The 19,356-nt window shown below is 45.0% G+C and overlaps 1 protein-coding gene across 3 annotated transcripts in view; it reads right to left on the reverse strand.

Annotated features, from left to right (window-relative positions):
* Positions 1 to 19,356, reverse strand: part of LOC124013642 — a 45,821-nt gene that overhangs the window by 5,922 nt on the left and 20,543 nt on the right. For 2 of the 3 annotated variants that reach the window (XR_006834906.1, XR_006834907.1), the window contains exon 3: positions 3,242 to 3,339. Coding sequence is in view for 1 of the 3 variants with exons in the window: in XM_046327998.1 (XP_046183954.1) it covers positions 3,292 to 3,339 (48 nt within the window). In the remaining 2 variants the exon portion in view is untranslated. The remainder of the gene's footprint in view (positions 1 to 3,241; positions 3,340 to 19,356) is intronic. The other variant, XM_046327998.1, reaches the window with a different exon arrangement.

The raw sequence follows: 19,356 nt of genomic DNA on the forward strand, positions 1-19,356 counted from the left end.
TAGTAGTGTAGTCCACTGTAGTGTAGTAGTAGTATAGTCCACTGTAGTATAGTAGTAGTATAGTCCACTGTAGTATAGTAGTAGTGTAGTCCACTGTAGTATAGCAGTAGTAGTAGTGTAGTCCACTGTAGTATAGTAGTAGTGTAGTCCACTATAGTATAGTAGTAGTGTAGTCCACTATAGTATACTAGTAGTCTAGTCCACTGTAGTATAGTAGTAGTGTAGTCCACTGTAGTATAGCAGTAGTAGTAGTGTAGTCCACTATAGTATACTAGTAGTGTAGTCCACTGTAGTATAGTAGTAGTGTAATCCACTATAGTATAGTAGTAGTGTAGTAGTGTAGTCCACTGTAGTATAGTAGTAGTGTAGTCCACTGTAGTATAGTAGTAGTGTAGTAGTGTAGTCCACTGTAGTGTAGTAGTAGTATAGTCCACTGTAGTATAGTAGTAGTATAGTCCACTGTAGTATAGTAGTAGTGTAGTCCACTGTAGTATAGCAGTAGTAGTAGTGTAGTCCACTGTAGTATAGTAGTAGTGTAGTCCACTATAGTATAGTAGTAGTGTAGTCCACTATAGTATACTAGTAGTCTAGTCCACTGTAGTATAGTAGTAGTGTAGTCCACTGTAGTATAGCAGTAGTAGTGTAGTCCACTATAGTATACTAGTAGTGTAGTCCACTGTAGTATAGTAGTAGTGTAGTCCACTATAGTATAGTAGTAGTGTAGTAGTGTAGTCCACTGTAGTATAGTAGTAGTGTAGTCCACTGTAGTATAGTAGTAGTGTAGTCCACTGTAGTGTAGTAGTAGTATAGTCCACTGTAGTATAGTAGTAGTATAGTCCACTGTAGTATAGTAGTAGTGTAGTCCACTGTAGTATGGTAGTAGTGTAGTCCACTGTAGTATAGCAGTAGTAGTAGTGTAGTCCACTATAGTATACTAGTAGTGTAGTCCACTGTAGTATAGTAGTAGTGTAGTCCACTATAGTATAGTAGTAGTGTAGTAGTGTAGTCCACTGTAGTATAGTAGTAGTGTAGTCCACTGTAGTATAGTAGTAGTGTAGTCCACTGTAGTGTAGTAGTAGTATAGTCCACTGTAGTATAGCAGTAGTAGTAGTATAGTCCACTACAGTATAGTAGTAGTGTAGTCCACTGTAGTATAGTAGTAGTGTAGTCCACTGTAGTATGGTAGTAGTGTATTCCACTGTAGTATAGTAGTAGTGTAGTAGTGTAGTCCACTGTAGTATAGTAGTAGTATAGTCCACTGTAGTATAGTAGTAGTGTAGTCCACTGTAGTATAGTAGTAGTGTAGTCCACTAGTATACTAGTAGTGTAGTCCACTATAGTATAGTAGTAGTATAGTCCACTGTAGTATAGCAGTAGTGGTATAGTCCACTATAGTATAGTAGTAGTGTAGTCCACTGTAGTATAGTAGTAGTGTAGTCCACTGTAGTATAGTAGTAGTGTAGTCCACTGTAGTATAGTAGTAGTATAGTCCACTGTAGTAGTGTAGTCCACTATAGTATCGTAGTAGTGTAGTCCACTATAGTAGTAGTAGTATAGTCCACTGTAGTAGTGTAGTCCACTATAGTAGTAGTAGTATAGTCCACTGTAGTAGTAGCAGTATAGTCCACTGTAGTAGTGTAGTCCACTATAGTAGTAGTAGTATAGTCCACTGTAGTAGTGTAGTCCACTATAGTAGTAGTAGTATAGTCCACTGTAGTAGTGTAGTCCACTATAGTAGTAGTAGTATAGTCCACACTGTTCAACCGTGGTTAGATCACACTATTCAACCGTGGTTAGATCACACTGTTCAACCGTGGTTAGATCACACTATTCAACCGTGGTTAGACCACACTATTCAACCCACACTATTCAACCCACACTATTCAACCGTGGTTAGACCACACTATTCAACCCACACTATTCAACCCACAATATTCAACCCACACTATTCAACCGTGGTTAGACCACACTATTCAACCGTGGTTAGACCACACTATTCAACCATGGTTAGACCACACTATTCAACCCACACTATTCAACCGTGGTTAGATCACACTATTCAACCGTGGTTAGACCACACTATTCAACCCACACTATTCAACCGTGGTTAGACCACATTATTCAACCCACACTATTCAACTGTGGTTAGATAACACTATTCAACCGTGGTTAGACCACACTATTCAACCGTGGTTAGATCACACTATTCAACCATGGTTAGATCACACTATTCAAGCGTGGTTAGACCACACTATTCAACCCACACTATTCAACTGTGGTTAGATCACACTATTCAACCATGGTTAGACCACACTATTCAACCGTGGTTAGATCACACTATTCAACCATGGTTAGATCACACTATTCAAGCGTGGTTAGACCACACTATTCAACCCACACTATTCAACCGTGGTTAGACCACACTATTCAACGTGGTTAGATCACTATTCAATTCAACCGTGGTTAGACCACACTATTCAACCGTGGTTAGATCACACTATTCAACCGTGGTTAGATCACACTATTCAACCGTGGTTATTCAACCCACACTATTCAACCCACACTATTCAACTGTGGTTAGATCACACTATTCAACCGTGGTTAGACCACACTATTCAACCGTGGTTAGATCACACTATTCAACCGTGGTTAGATCACACTATTCAACCGTGGTTAGACCACACTATTCAACCGTGGTTAGACCACACTATTCAACCGTGGTTAGACCACACTATTCAACCGTGGTTAGACCACACTATTCAACCCACACTATTCAACCGTGGTTAGATCACTGACTGTAAAGTCTTCAAGTTGGGTATGGGTTTGGAGGTATAAGAGCTCTGTCTGTCTGAGTGAGGAGGGGAAGAAGTGCCAATGTGGTCATGTTGGAGTGAGGTTGTGGTCACATTGGAGTGAGGTTGTGGTCACATTGGAGTGAGGTTGTGGTCACATTGGAGTGAGGTTGTGGTCACATTGGAGTGAGGTTGTGGTCACATTTGGAGTGAGGTTGTGGTCACATTGGAGTGAGGTTGTGGTCACATTGGAGTGAGGTTGTGGTCACATTGGAGTGAGGTTGTGGTCACATTGGAGTGAGGTTGTGGTCACATTTGGAGTGAGGTTGTGGTCACATTGGAGTGAGGTTGTGGTCACATTGGAGTGAGATTGTGGTCACATTTGGAGTGAGGTTGTGGTCACATTTGGAGTGAGGTTGTGGTCACATTTGGAGTGAGGTTGTGGTCACATTTGGAGTGAGGTTGTGGTCACATTTGGAGTGAGGTTGTGGTCTGACATCTAGAAGAACCATCTGAAAGCTTCTCCACTGGGCACCGAGGGAGGACTCTGAGGAGAGAAGGAAACACACTGTTAAATCCTGATCAGTGGGAATAGAGATTGGACTGTTAGAATACTGACCAGTGGGAATAGAGACTGGACTGTTAGAATACTGACCAGTGGGAATAGAGACTGGACTGTTAGAATACTGACCAGTGGGAATAGAGACTGGACTGTTAGAATTCTGACCAGGGGGAATAGAGACTGGACTGTTAGAATTCTGACCAGGGGGAATAGAGACTGGACTGGTAGAATACTGACCAGTGGGAATAGAGACTGGACTGGTAGAATACTGACCAGTGGGAATAGAGACTGGACTGTTAGAATACTGGCCAGTGGGAATAGAGACTGGACTGTTAGAATACTGACCAGTGGGAATAGAGACCGGACTGTTAGAATACTGACCAGTGGGAATAGAGAGTGGACTGTTAGAATACTGTTAGAATACTGACCAGGGGGAATAGAGACTGGACTGTTAGAATACTGACCAGTGGGAATAGAGAGTGGACTGTTAGAATACTGTTAGAATACTGACCAGTGGGAATAGAGACTGGACTGTTAGAATACTGACCAGTGGGAATAGAGACTGGACTGTTAGAATACTGTTAGAATTCTGACCAGGGGGAATAGAGAGACTGGATTGTTAGAATACTGACCAGTGGGAATAGAGACTGGATTGGTAGAATACTGACCAGTGGGAATAGAGACTGGACTGGACCGTTAGAATACTGACCAGTGGGAATAGAGACTGGACTGTTAGAATACTGGCCAGTGGGAATAGAGACTGGACTGTTAGAATACTGACCAGTGGGAATAGAGACTGGACTGATAGAATGCTGACCAGTGGGAATAGAGACTGGACTGTTAGAATTCTGACCAGTGGGAATAGAGACTGGACTGATAGAATACTGACCAGTGGGAATAGAGACTGGACTGATAGAATACTGACCAGTGGGAATAGAGACTGGACTGTTAGAATACTGACCAGTGGGAATAGAGACTGGACTGTTAGAATACTGACCAGTGGGAATAGAGACTGGACTGATAGAATACTGACCAGTGGGAATAGAGACTGGACTGTTAGAATACTGACCAGTGGGAATAGAGACTGGACTGTTAGAATTCTGACCAGTGGGAATAGAGACTGGACTGGACTGTTAGAATACTGACCAGTGGGAATAGAGACTGGACTGTTAGAATACTGACCAGTGGGAATAGAGACTGTACTGTTAGAATACTGACCAGTGGGAATAGAGACTGTACTGTTAGAATACTGACCAGTGGGAATAGAGACTGGACTGTTAGAATACTGACCAGTGGGAATAGAGACTGGACTGTTAGAATACTGGCCAGTGGGAATAGAGACTGGACTGTTAGAATACTGACCAGTGGGAATAGAGACCGGACTGTTAGAATACTGACCAGTGGGAATAGAGAGTGGACTGTTAGAATACTGTTAGAATACTGACCAGGGGGAATAGAGACTGGACTGTTAGAATACTGACCAGTGGGAATAGAGAGTGGACTGTTAGAATACTGTTAGAATACTGACCAGTGGGAATAGAGACTGGACTGTTAGAATACTGACCAGTGGGAATAGAGACTGGACTGTTAGAATACTGTTAGAATTCTGACCAGGGGGAATAGAGACTGGACTGTTAGAATACTGACCAGTGGGAATAGAGACTGGATTGGTAGAATACTGACCAGTGGGAATAGAGACTGGACTGGACCGTTAGAATACTGACCAGTGGGAATAGAGACTGGACTGTTAGAATACTGGCCAGTGGGAATAGAGACTGGACTGTTAGAATACTGACCAGTGGGAATAGAGACTGGACTGATAGAATGCTGACCAGTGGGAATAGAGACTGGACTGTTAGAATTCTGACCAGTGGGAATAGAGACTGGACTGATAGAATACTGACCAGTGGGAATAGAGACTGGACTGATAGAATACTGACCAGTGGGAATAGAGACTGGACTGTTAGAATACTGACCAGTGGGAATAGAGACTGGACTGTTAGAATACTGACCAGTGGGAATAGAGACTGGACTGTTAGAATACTGACCAGTGGGAATAGAGACTGGACTGTTAGAATTCTGACCAGTGGGAATAGAGACTGGACTGGACTGTTAGAATACTGACCAGTGGGAATAGAGACTGGACTGTTAGAATACTGACCAGTGGGAATAGAGACTGTACTGTTAGAATACTGACCAGTGGGAATAGAGACTGTACTGTTAGAATACTGACCAGTGGGAATAGAGACTGGACTGTTAGAATACTGACCAGTGGGAATAGAGACTGTACTGTTAGAATACTGACCAGTGGGAATAGAGACTGGACTGTTAGAATACCGACCAGTGGGAATAGAGACTGGACTGTTAGAATACTGACCTGGACTGTTAGAATACTGACCAGTGGGAATAGAGACTGGACTGTTAGAATACTGACCAGTGGGAATAGAGACTGGACTGTTAGAATACTGACCAGTGGGAATAGAGACTGGACTGTTAGAATACTGACCAGTGGGAATAGAGACTGGACTGGACTGTTAGAATACTGACCAGTGGGAATAGAGACTGGACTGTTAGAATACTGACCAGTGGGAATAGAGACTGGACTGTTAGAATACTGACCAGTGGGAATAGAGACTGGACTGTTAGAATACTGACCAGTGGGAATAGAGACTGGACTGTTAGAATACTGACCAGTGGGAATAGAGACTGGACTGTTAGAATACTGACCAGTGGGAATAGAGACTGGACTGTTAGAATACTGACCAGTGGGAATAGAGACTGGACTGGACTGTTAGAATACTGACCAGTGGGAATAGAGACTGGACTGTTAGAATACTGACCAGTGGGAATAGAGACTGGACAGTTAGAATACTGTTAGAATACTGACCAGTGGGAATAGAGACTGGACTGTTAGAATACTGACCAGTGGGAATAGAGACTGGACTGTTAGAATACGGACCAGTGGGAATAGAGACTGGACTGTTAGAATACTGACCAGTGGGAATAGAGACTGGACTGTTAGAATACGGACCAGTGGGAATAGAGACTGAACTGTTAGAATACTGACCAGTAAGAATAGAGACTGGACTGTTAGAATGCTGACCAGTGGGAATAGAGACTGGACTGTTAGAATACTGACCAATGGGAATAGAGACTGGACTGTTAGAATACTGACCAGTGGGAATAGAGACTGGACTGTTAGAATACTGACCAGTGGGAATAGAGACTGGACTGGACTGTTAGAATACTGACCAGTGGGAATAGAGACTGGACTGTTAGAATACTGACCAGTGGGAATAGAGACTGGACTGGACTGTTAGAATACTGACCAGTGGGAATAGAGACTGGACTGTTAGAATACTGACCAGTGGGAATAGAGACTGGACAGTTAGCATACTGTTAGAATACTGACCAGTGGGAATAGAGACTGGACTGTTAGAATACTGACCAGTGGGAATAGAGACTGGACTGTTAGAATACGGACCAGTGGGAATAGAGACTGGACTGTTAGAATACTGACCAGTGGGAATAGAGACTGGACTGTTAGAATACGGACCAGTGGGAATAGAGACTGGACTGTTAGAATACTGACCAGTAAGAATAGAGACTGGACTGTTAGAATGCTGACAGTGGGAATAGAGACTGGACTGTTAGAATACTGACCAATGGGAATAGAGACTGGAATGTTAGAATACTGACCAATGGGAATAGAGACTGGACTGTTAGAATACTGACCAGTGGGAATAGAGACTGGACTGTTAGAATACTGATCAATGGGAATAGAGACTGGACTGTTAGAATACTGGCCAGTGGGAATAGAGACTGGACTGTTAGAATACTGACCAGTGGGAATAGAGACTGGACGGTTAGAATACTGTTAGAATACTGACCAGTGGGAATAGAGACTGGACTGGACTGTTAAAATACTGACCAGTGGGAATAGAGACTGGACTGTTAGAATACTGACCAGTGGGAATAGAGACTGGACTGGTATAATACTGACCAGTGGGAATAGAGACTGGACTGTTAGAATGCTGACCAGTGGGAATAGAGACTGGACTGTTAGAATACTGACCAGTGGGAATAGAGACTGGACTGTTAGAATACTGACCAATGGGAATAGAGACTGGACTGTTAGAATACTGACCAATGGGAATAGAGACTGGACTGTTAGAATACTGACCAATGGGAATAGAGACTGGACTGTTAGAATACTGACCAGTGGGAATAGAGACTGGACTGTTAGAATACTGACCAATGGCAATAGAGACTGGACTGTTAGAATACGGACCAGTGGGAATAGAGACTGGACTGTTAGAATACTGACCAGTGGGAATAGAGACTGGACTGTTCGAATACTGACCAATGGGAATAGAGACTGGACTGTTAGAATACTGGCCAGTGGGAATAGAGACTGGACTGTTAGAATACAGACCAGGGGGAATAGAGCCTGGACTTTTAGAATACGGACCAGTGGGAATAGAGACTGGACTGTTAGAATACTGACCAGTGGGAATAGAGACTGGACTGTTAGAATACTGACCAGTGGGAATAGAGACTGGACTGTTAGAATACTGACCAGTGGGAATAGAGACTGGACTGTTAGAATACTGACCAGTGGGAATAGAGACTGGACTGTTAGAATACTGGCCAGTGGGAATAGAGACTGGACTGTTAGAATGCTGACCAGTGGGAATAGAGACTGGACTGTTAGAATACTGACCAGTGGGAATAGAGACTGGACTGTTAGAATACTGACCAATTGGGAATAGAGACTGGACTGTTAGAATACTGACCAATGGGAATAGAGACTGGACTGTTAGAATACTGACCAATGGGAATAGAGACTGGACTGTTAGAATACTGACCAGTGGGAATAGAGACTGGACTGTTAGAATACTGACCAATGGCAATAGAGACTGGACTGTTAGAATACAGACCAGTGGGAATAGAGACTGGACTGTTAGAATACTGACCAGTGGGAATAGAGACTGGACTGTTCGAATACTGACCAATGGGAATAGAGACTGGACTGTTAGAATACTGGCCAGTGGGAATAGAGACTGGACTGTTAGAATACGGACCAGGGGGAATAGAGCCTGGACTTTAGAATACGGACCAGTGGGAATAGAGACTGGACTGTTAGAATACTGACCAGTGGGAATAGAGACTGGACTGTTAGAATACTGACCAGTGGGAATAGAGACTGGACTGTTAGAATACGGACCAGTGGGAATAGAGACTGGACTGTTAGAATACTGACCAGTAAGAATAGAGACTGGACTGTTAGAATGCTGACAGTGGGAATAGAGACTGGACTGTTAGAATACTGACCAATGGGAATAGAGACTGGAATGTTAGAATACTGACCAATGGGAATAGAGACTGGACTGTTAGAATACTGACCAGTGGGAATAGAGACTGGACTGTTAGAATACTGATCAATGGGAATAGAGACTGGACTGTTAGAATACTGGCCAGTGGGAATAGAGACTGGACTGTTAGAATACTGACCAGTGGGAATAGAGACTGGACGGTTAGAATACTGTTAGAATACTGACCAGTGGGAATAGAGACTGGACTGGACTGTTAAAATACTGACCAGTGGGAATAGAGACTGGACTGTGGGAATAGAGACTGGACTAGAATACTGACCAGTGGGAATAGAGACTGGACTGTTAGAATACTGACCAGTGGGAATAGAGACTGGACTGTTAGAATACTGACCAGTGGGAATAGAGACTGGACTGTTAGAATACTGACCAATGGGAATAGAGACTGGACTGTTAGAATACTGACCAATGGGAATAGAGACTGGACTGTTAGAATACTGACCAATGGGAATAGAGACTGGACTGTTAGAATACTGACCAGTGGGAATAGAGACTGGACTGTTAGAATACTGACCAGTGGGAATAGAGACTGGACTGTTCGAATACTGACCAATGGGAATAGAGACTGGACTGTTAGAATACTGGTCAGTGGGAATAGAGACTGGACTGTTAGAATACGGACCAGGGGGAATAGAGCCTGGACTTTTAGAATACGGACCAGTGGGAATAGAGACTGGACTGTTAGAATACTGACCAGTGGGAATAGAGACTGGACTGTTAGAATACTGACCAGTGGGAATAGAGACTGGACTGTTAGAATACTGACCAGTGGGAATAGAGACTGGACTGTTAGAATACTGACCAGTGGGAATAGAGACTGGACTGTTAGAATACTGGCCAGTGGGAATAGAGACTGGACTGTTAGAATGCTGACCAGTGGGAATAGAGACTGGACTGTTAGAATACTGACCAGTGGGAATAGAGACTGGACTGTTAGAATACTGACCAATGGGAATAGAGACTGGACTGTTAGAATACTGACCAATGGGAATAGAGACTGGACTGTTAGAATACTGACCAATGGGAATAGAGACTGGACTGTTAGAATACTGACCAGTGGGAATAGAGACTGGACTGTTAGAATACTGACCAATGGCAATAGAGACTGGACTGTTAGAATACGGACCAGTGGGAATAGAGACTGGACTGTTAGAATACTGACCAGTGGGAATAGAGACTGGACTGTTCGAATACTGACCAATGGGAATAGAGACTGGACTGTTAGAATACTGGCCAGTGGGAATAGAGACTGGACTGTTAGAATACGGACCAGGGGGAATAGAGCCTGGACTTTAGAATACGGACCAGTGGGAATAGAGACTGGACTGTTAGAATACTGACCAGTGGGAATAGAGACTGGACTGTTAGAATACTGACCAGTGGGAATAGAGACTGGACTGTTAGAATACTGACCAGTGGGAATAGAGACTGGACTGTTAGAATACTGACCAGTGGGAATAGAGACTGGACTGTTAGAATACTGGCCAGTGGGAATAGAGACTGGACTGTTAGAATACTGACCAGTGGGAATAGAGACTGGACTGTTAGAATACTGGCCAGTGGGAATAGAGACTGGACTGTTAGAATACTGTTAGAATACTGACCAGTGGGAATAGAGACTGGACTGTTAGAATACTGACCAGTGGGAATAGAGACTGGACTGTTAGAATACTGACCAGTGGGAATAGAGACTGGACTGTTAGAATACTGACCAGTGGGAATAGAGACTGGACTGTTAGAATACGGACCAGTGGGAATAGAGACTGGTAAGAGACATGAGGGGTACCATAATGAAGCATGGGAGGGGCTGACGCAGGGAACACGATTGCATGTGACAGTACTGATAAGGGGAGAAACTGTTGAAGGCTCATATCACTTAGGTCCCTGCTAAGCAATAATTATGCCATGCTTAGCGATAAGAGACTCCACCCAAAGTGGGGTATGAATACCACCTCGGGTGAAGCTTTGTCTGAGGTACAGCTGTATCGACCCTCTGGGAATAATTTGACTTGGTCTCTAGTGTCCGTGAGTTATTTACTCTGAAAATTAGAACCTAACAGTTATAACATGTACAGAAAAGACAGGAATGCCAAAGGTGGAGGTGCTGCTGTTTATATTCAGAACCACATTCCTGTAAAGATTAGAGAGGATCTCATGTTAAATACTGCTGAAGTAATATGGCTACAGGTTCATCTGCCTCACCTAAAGCCCATTCTGGTGGGAAGCTGCTATAGACACCACGTGCTAACAGTCAGTATCTGGATAACGTTTGAAATGCTTGATAATGTCTGTGATATCAACCTACCAGGGTCGTTACAAACAGCACAGGAATTAAATTAACATGTATTAATCACATCTTTACTAATGCTGCAGAAATTGGTTTTCAAGCTGTATCTAGATCCATCGGATGTAGTATCCATATCTAGTAAAACCAAAGGCTTGGCCTAATATAGTGTATGAGGCCAGGCTGGGCCTAATATAGTGTATAAGAGGTAAGGCTGGGCCTAATATAGTGTATAAGAGGCCAGGCTGGGCCTAATATAGTGTATAAGAGGTAAGGCTGGGCCTAATATAGTGTATAAGAGGCCAGGCTGGCCCTAATATAGTGTATAAGAGGTAAGGCTGGGCCTAATATAGGGAATAAGAGGCCAGGCTGGGCCTAATATAGTGTATAAGAGGTCAGGCTGGGCCTAATATAGTGTATAAGAGGTCAGACTGGGCCTAATATATAGTGTATAAGAGGTCAGGCTGGGCCTAATATAGTGTATAAGAGGTCAGGCTGGGCCTAATATAGTGTATAAGAGGTCTTACAATACGTTTTGTAGTGATTCATATGTTGTTCATGAAAATAATATTTGATGGTGTGTAATGAGAAGCAACCAGACGCTGCTGGTCTGTGGTGTGTAGTGAGGAGCAACCAGACGCTGCTGGTCTGTGGTGTGTAATGAGGAGCAACCAGACGCTGCTGGTCTGTGGTGAGTAATGAGGAGCAACCAGGCGCTGCTGGTATGTGGTGTGTAATGAGGAGCAACCAGACGCTGCTGGTCTTTGGGGAGTAATGAGGAGCAACCAGACGCTGCTGGTCTTTGGGGAGTAATGAGGAGCAACCAGACGCTGCTGGTCTGTGGTGTGTAATGAGGAGCAACCAGACACTGCTGGTCTGTAGTTTGTAATGAGGAGCAACCAGACGCTGCTGGTCTGTGGTGTGTAATGAGGAGCAACCAGACACTGCTGGTCTGGGGTGTGTAATGAGGAGCAACCAGACGCTGCTGGTCTGTATTTTGTTAATGAGGAGCAACCAGACGCTGCTGGTCTGTGGTGCGTAATGAGGAGCAACCAGACACTGCTGGTCTGTGGTGTGTAATGAGGAGCAACCAGACACTGCTGGTCTGTGGTGTGTAATGAGGAGCAACCAGACGCTGCTGGTCTGTGGTGAGTAATGAGGAGCAACCAGACGCTGCTGGTATGTGGTGTGTAATGAGGAGCAACCAGACGCTGCTGGTCTGTGGTGTGTAATGAGGAGCAACCAGACGCTGCTGGTCTTTGGGGAGTAATGAGGAGCAACCAGACGCTGCTGATCTGTGGTGTGTAATGAGGAGCAACCAGACACTGCTGGTCTGTGGTGTGTAATGAGGAGCAACCAGACACTGCTGGTCTGTGGTGTGTAATGAGGAGCAACCAGACGCTGCTGGTCTGTGGTGAGTAATGAGGAGCAACCAGATGCTGCTGGTATGTGGTGTGTAATGAGGAGCAACCAGACACTGCTGGTCTGGGGTGTGTAATGAGGAGCAACCAGACGCTGCTGGTCTGTATTTTGTTAATGAGGAGCAACCAGACGCTGCTGGTCTGTGGTGCGTAATGAGGAGCAACCAGACACTGCTGGTCTGTGGTGTGTAATGAGGAGCAACCAGACACTGCTGGTCTGTGGTGTGTAATGAGGAGCAACCAGACGCTGCTGGTCTGTGGTGAGTAATGAGGAGCAACCAGACGCTGCTGGTATGTGGTGTGTAATGAGGAGCAACCAGACGCTGCTGGTCTGTGGTGTGTAATGAGGAGCAACCAGACGCTGCTGGTCTTTGGGGAGTAATGAGGAGCAACCAGACGCTGCTGATCTGTGGTGTGTAATGAGGAGCAACCAGACACTGCTGGTCTGTGGTGTGTAATGAGGAGCAACCAGACACTGCTGGTCTGTGGTGTGTAATGAGGAGCAACCAGACGCTGCTGGTCTGTGGTGAGTAATGAGGAGCAACCAGACGCTGCTGGTATGTGGTGTGTAATGAGGAGCAACCAGACGCTGCTGGTCTGTGGTGTGTAATGAGGAGCAACCAGACGCTGCTGGTCTTTGGGGAGTAATGAGGAGCAACCAGACGCTGCTGATCTGTGGTGTGTAATGAGGAGCAACCAGACGCTGCTGGTCTGTTGTGTGTAATGAGGAGCAACCAGACACTGCTGGTCTGTAGTTTGTAATGAGGAGCAACCAGACGCTGCTGGTCTGTGGTGTGTAATGAGGAGCAACCAGACACTGCTGGTCTGGGGTGTGTAATGAGGAGCAACCAGACGCTGCTGGTCTGTATTTTGTTAATGAGGAGCAACCAGACGCTGCTGGTCTGTGGTGCGTAATGAGGAGCAACCAGACACTGCTGGTCTGTGGTGTGTAATGAGGAGCAACCAGACGCTGCTGGTCTGTGGTGTGTAATGAGGAGCAACCAGACGCTGCTGGTCTGTGGTGTGTAATGAGGAGCAACCAGACACTGCTGGTCTGTAGTTTGTAATGAGGAGCAACCAGACGCTGCTGGTCTGTGATGTGTAATGAGGAGCAACCAGACGCTGCCAGTCTGTAGTTTGTAATGAGGAGCAACCAGACGCTGCTGGTCTGTGGTGTTTACTGAGGAGCAACCAGACGCTGCTGGTCAGTGGTGTGTAATGAGGAGCAACCAGACACTGCTGGTCTGGGGTGTGTAATGAGGAGCAACCAGACGCTGCTGGTCTGTATTTTGTTAATGAGGAGCAACCAGACGCTGCTGGTCTGTGGTGCGTAATGAGGAGCAACCAGACACTGCTGGTCTGTGGTGTGTAATGAGGAGCAACCAGACGCTGCTGGTCTGTGGTGTGTAATGAGGAGCAACCAGACGCTGCTGGTCTGTATTTTGTTAATGAGGAGCAACCAGACGCTGCTGGTCTGTGGTGCGTAATGAGGAGCAACCAGACACTGCTGGTCTGTGGTGTGTAATGAGGAGCAACCAGACGCTGCTGGTCTGTGGTGTGTAATGAGGAGCAACCAGACGCTGCTGGTCTGTGGTGAGTAATGAGGAGCAACCAGACGCTGCTGGTATGTGGTGTGTAATGAGGAGCAACCAGACGCTGCTGGTCTGTGGTGTGTAATGAGGAGCAACCAGACGCTGCTGGTCTTTGGGGAGTAATGAGGAGCAACCAGACGCTGCTGATCTGTGGTGTGTAATGAGGAGCAACCAGACGCTGCTGGTCTGTGGTGTGTAATGAGGAGCAACCAGACACTGCTGGTCTGTAGTTTGTAATGAGGAGCAACCAGACGCTGCTGGTCTGTGGTGTGTAATGAGGAGCAACCAGACACTGCTGGTCTGGGGTGTGTAATGAGGAGCAACCAGACGCTGCTGGTCTGTATTTTGTTAATGAGGAGCAACCAGACGCTGCTGGTCTGTGGTGCGTTATGAGGAGCAACCAGACACTGCTGGTCTGTGGTGTGTAATGAGGAGCAACCAGACGCTGCTGGTCTGTGGTGTGTAATGAGGAGCAACCAGACGCTGCTGGTCTGTGGTGTGTAATGAGGAGCAACCAGACACTGCTGGTCTGTGGGGAGTAATGAGGAGCAACCAGACGCTGCTGGTCTGTGGTGTGTAATGAGGAGCAACCAGACGCTGCTGGTCTGTGGTGTGTAATGAGGAGCAACCAGACACTGCTGGTCTGTGGTGTGTAATGAGGAGCAACCAGACGCTGCTGGTCTGTGGTGTGTAATGAGGAGCAACCAGACGCTGCTGGTCTGGTGTGTAATGAGGAGCAACCAGACGCTGCTGGTCTGTGGTGTGTAATGAGGAGCAACCAGACGCTGCTGGTCTGTGGTGTGTAACGAGGAGCAACCAGACGCTGCTGGTCTGTGGTGTGTAACGAGGAGCAACCAGACGCTGCTGGTCTGTGGTGTGTAATGAGGAGCAACCAGACGCTGCTGGTCTGTGGTGTGTAATGAGGAGCAAACAGACGCTGCTGGTCTGTGGTGTGTAATGAGGAGCAACCAAACGCTGCTGGTCTGTGGTGTGTAATGAGGAGCAACCAGACGCTGCTGGTCTGTGGTGTGTAATGAGGAGCAAACAGACGCTGCTGGTCTGTGGTGTGTAATGAGGAGCAACCAAACGCTGCTGGTCTGTGGTGTGTAATGAGGAGCAACCAGACGCTGCTGGTCTGTGGTGTGTAATGAGGAGCAACCAGACGCTGCTGGTCTGTGGTGTGTAATGAGGAGCAACCAGACGCTGCTGGTCCGTGGTGTGTAATGAGGAGCAACCAGACGCTGCCCTGGACACATTAATGAAACTACTTTTCCCAGTTACTAATAAACACCCATTAAGAACATGACTGTAAAAACAGTTATCCTTGTGAACTGATGAGGAATTAAAAAGTGTTTGGTTGAGAGGAATGAGGCAAAGAGATGGCAAATAAGTCTGGCTGCACAACCGATTGGCAAACGAACTGCAAGTTGACAAATCATGAGACTAAACTGAATGAAAACAAGAAGAAACTACACTATGAAACAAAGATAAATGACAAAGAATGACAGTTAAACGCTTTGAAGCTTAAATTACATTTTGGGGAAAAAAGGCAAACTCAGCTCCATTATTCATAGAATCAGATGGATCATTCATCACAAAACCTGAACCTACTCTAATGATTTTTTCATTGGCAAGATTAGCAATCTGAGGGATGACATGCCAACACCAAACGCTGACACTACACATCCAAGTATATCTGACTGAATTATGAAAGACAAGAATTGTACTTTTTAATTCTGTGAAGTCAGTGCGAAAGAGGTGAAGAAATGATTGTTGTCGATCAACAATGACAAGCCACTGGGGTCTGACAACTTGGATGGAACCTTACTGAGTGGACGATATTTCCACATCTTCAATTTAAGCCTACTAGAGAGTGTGTACCCTCAGGCCTGGAGGGGAGCTAAAGACATTCTGCTACCTAAGAATAGTACAGCCCCAATACTGGCTCAAAAAGCCAACTAGCCAGCCTGCTACCAACCCTTAGTAAACTTCTGGAAAAATGCGTTTGACCAGATACAATGCTATTTTACAGTAAACAAACTGACAACAGAATTTCACCATGCCTATAGGGAAGGACATTCAACAAGCACAGCACTTATACAGATGACTGATGATTGGCTGAGAGAAATTCAAAAGTATTTTGGGGGCTGTTTTGTTAGACTGAGAAAAAAATATTGATTGTGGGGGCTCTTTTGTTCGACTTCAATAATAAAAAGATTGTGGGGTCTGTTTTGTTAGACTTCAGTGCAGCTTTTGGTATTGAAACTCGTGCTCAGACACACAGCTCAGACACCCATACATACCCCACAAGACATGCCACCAGAGGTCTGTTTAAAATACTAGCACACAGCTCAGACACCCATACATACCCCACAAGACATACCACCAGAGGTCTGTTTAAACTACTAGCACACAGCTCAGACACCCATACATACCCCACTAGACATGCCACCAGAGGTCTGTTTAAACTACTAGCACACAGCTCAGACACCCAACATACCCCACAAGACATGCCACCAGAGGTCTTTTTAAACTACTAACACACAGCTCAGACACCCATACATACCCCACAAGACATGCCACCAGAGGTCTGTTTAAACTACTGGCACACAGCTCAGACACCCACCAGAGGTCTGTCTAAACTACTGACACACAGCTCAGACACCCATACATACCCCACAAGACATGCCACCAGAGGTCTTTTTAAACTACTAACACACAGCTCAGACACCCATGCATACCCCACAAGACATGCCACCAGAGGTCTCTTCAAGTCCAGTCCAGAACAGACTATGGGAAGTGCACAGTACTACATAGAGCCATGACTACATGGAACTCTATTCCACAGTACTACATAGAGCCATGACTACATGGAACTCTATTCCACAGTACTACATAGAGCCATGACTACATGGAACTCTATTCCACAGTACTACATAGAGCCATGACTACATGGAACTCTATTCCACAGTACTACATAGAGCCATGACTACATGGAACTCTATTCCACAGTACTACATAGAGCCATGACTACATGGAACTCTATTCCACAGTACTACATAGAGCCATGACTACATGGAACTCTATTCCACAGTACTACATAGAGACATGACTACATGGAACTCTATTCCACAGTACTACATAGAGCCATGACTACATGGAACTCTATGCCACAGTACTACATAGAGCCATGACTACATGGAACTCTATTCCACAGTACTACATAGAGCCATGACTACATGGAACTCTATTCCACAGTACTACATAGAGCCATGACTACATGGAACTCTACTCCACAGTACTACATAGAGCCATGACTACATGGAACTCTATTCCACAGTACTACATAGAGCCATGACTACATGGAACTCTATTCCACAGTACTACATAGAGCCATGACTACATGGAACTCTATTCCCCAGTACTACATAGAGCCATGACTACATGGAACTCTACTCCACAGTACTACATAGAGCCATGACTACATGGAACTCTATTCCACAGTACTACATAGAGCCATGACTACATGGAACTCTATTCCACAGTACTACATAGAGCCATGACTACATGGAACTCTATTCCACAGTACTACATAGAGCCATGACTACATGGAACTCTATTCCACAGCACTACATAGAGCCATGACTACATGGAACTCTATTCCACAGTACTACATAGAGCCATGACTACATGGAACTCTATTCCACAGTACTACATAGAGCCATGACTACATGGAACTCTATTCCACAGTACTACATAGAGCCATGACTACATGGAACTCTATTCCACAGTACTACATAGAGCCATGACTACATGGAACTCTATTCCACAGTACTACATAGAGCCATGACTACATGGAACTCTATTCCACAGTACTACATAGAGCCATGACTACATGGAACTCTATTCCACAGTACTACATAGAGCCATGACTACATGGAACTCTACTCCACAGTACTACATAGAGCCATGACTACATGGAACTCTATTCCACAGTACTACATAGAGCCATGACTACATGGAACTCTATTCCACAGTACTACATAGAGCCATGACTACATGGAACACTATTCCCCAGTACTACATAGAGCCATGACTACATGGAACTCTACTCCACAGTACTACATAGAGCCGTGACTACATGGAACTCTATTCCACAGTACTACATAGAGCCATGACTACATGGAACTCTATTCCACAGTACTACATAGAGCCATGACTACATGGAACTCTATTCCACAGTACTACATAGAGCCATGACTACATGGAACTCTATTCCACAGTACTACATAGAGCCATGACTACATGGAACTCTATTCCACAGTACTACATAGAGCCATGACTACATGGAACTCTATTCCACAGTACTACATAGAGCCATGACTACATGGAACTCTATTCCACAGTACTACATAGAGCCATGACTACATGGAACTCTACTCCACAGTACTACATAGAGCCATGACTACATGGAACTCTATTCCACAGTACTACATAGAGCCATGACTACATGGAACTCTATTCCACAGTACTACATAGAGCCATGACTACATGGAACTCTATTCCCCAGTACTACATAGAGCCATGACTACATGGAACTCTACTCCACAGTACTACATAGAGCCATGACTACATGGAACTCTATTCCACAGTACTACATAGAGCCATGACTACATGGAACTCTATTCCACAGTACTACATAGAGCCATGACTACATGGAACTCTATTCCACAGTACTACATAGAGCCATGACTACATGGAACTCTATTCCACAGTACTACATGGAACTCTATTCCACAGTACTACATAGAGCCATGACTACATGGAACTCTATTCCACAGTACTACATAGAGCCATGACTACATGGAACTCTATTCCACAGTACTACATAGAGCCATGACTACATGGAACTCTATTCCACAGTACTACATAGAGCCATGACTACATGGAACTCTATTCCACAGTACTACATAGAGCCATGACTACATAGAACTCTACTCCACATCAGGTAACTGACAAGCAGTAGAATCAGATTGAAAAACAGATAGAAATACACCTTATGGAACAAAGGGGACTGTGAAGAAACACACATATACACACAATAACATATATACACTATACACACAGGTACACGTGGATTTTGTGTTGTAGATATGTGGTAGTGGAGGAGGGGCCTGAGGACAAACACTGACTGTGTTGTGAAATCTGTAATGAATGTATTGTAATGTTTTTTAACCCCAGGAAGAGTAGCTGCTGCAGGAACTAATGGGGATCCATAATAAACCCCAGGAAGAGTAGCTGCTGCAGGAACT

Source organism: Oncorhynchus gorbuscha, linkage group LG25, assembly GCF_021184085.1.
Source record: "Oncorhynchus gorbuscha isolate QuinsamMale2020 ecotype Even-year linkage group LG25, OgorEven_v1.0, whole genome shotgun sequence".
NCBI lineage: Eukaryota > Metazoa > Chordata > Actinopteri > Salmoniformes > Salmonidae > Oncorhynchus > Oncorhynchus gorbuscha.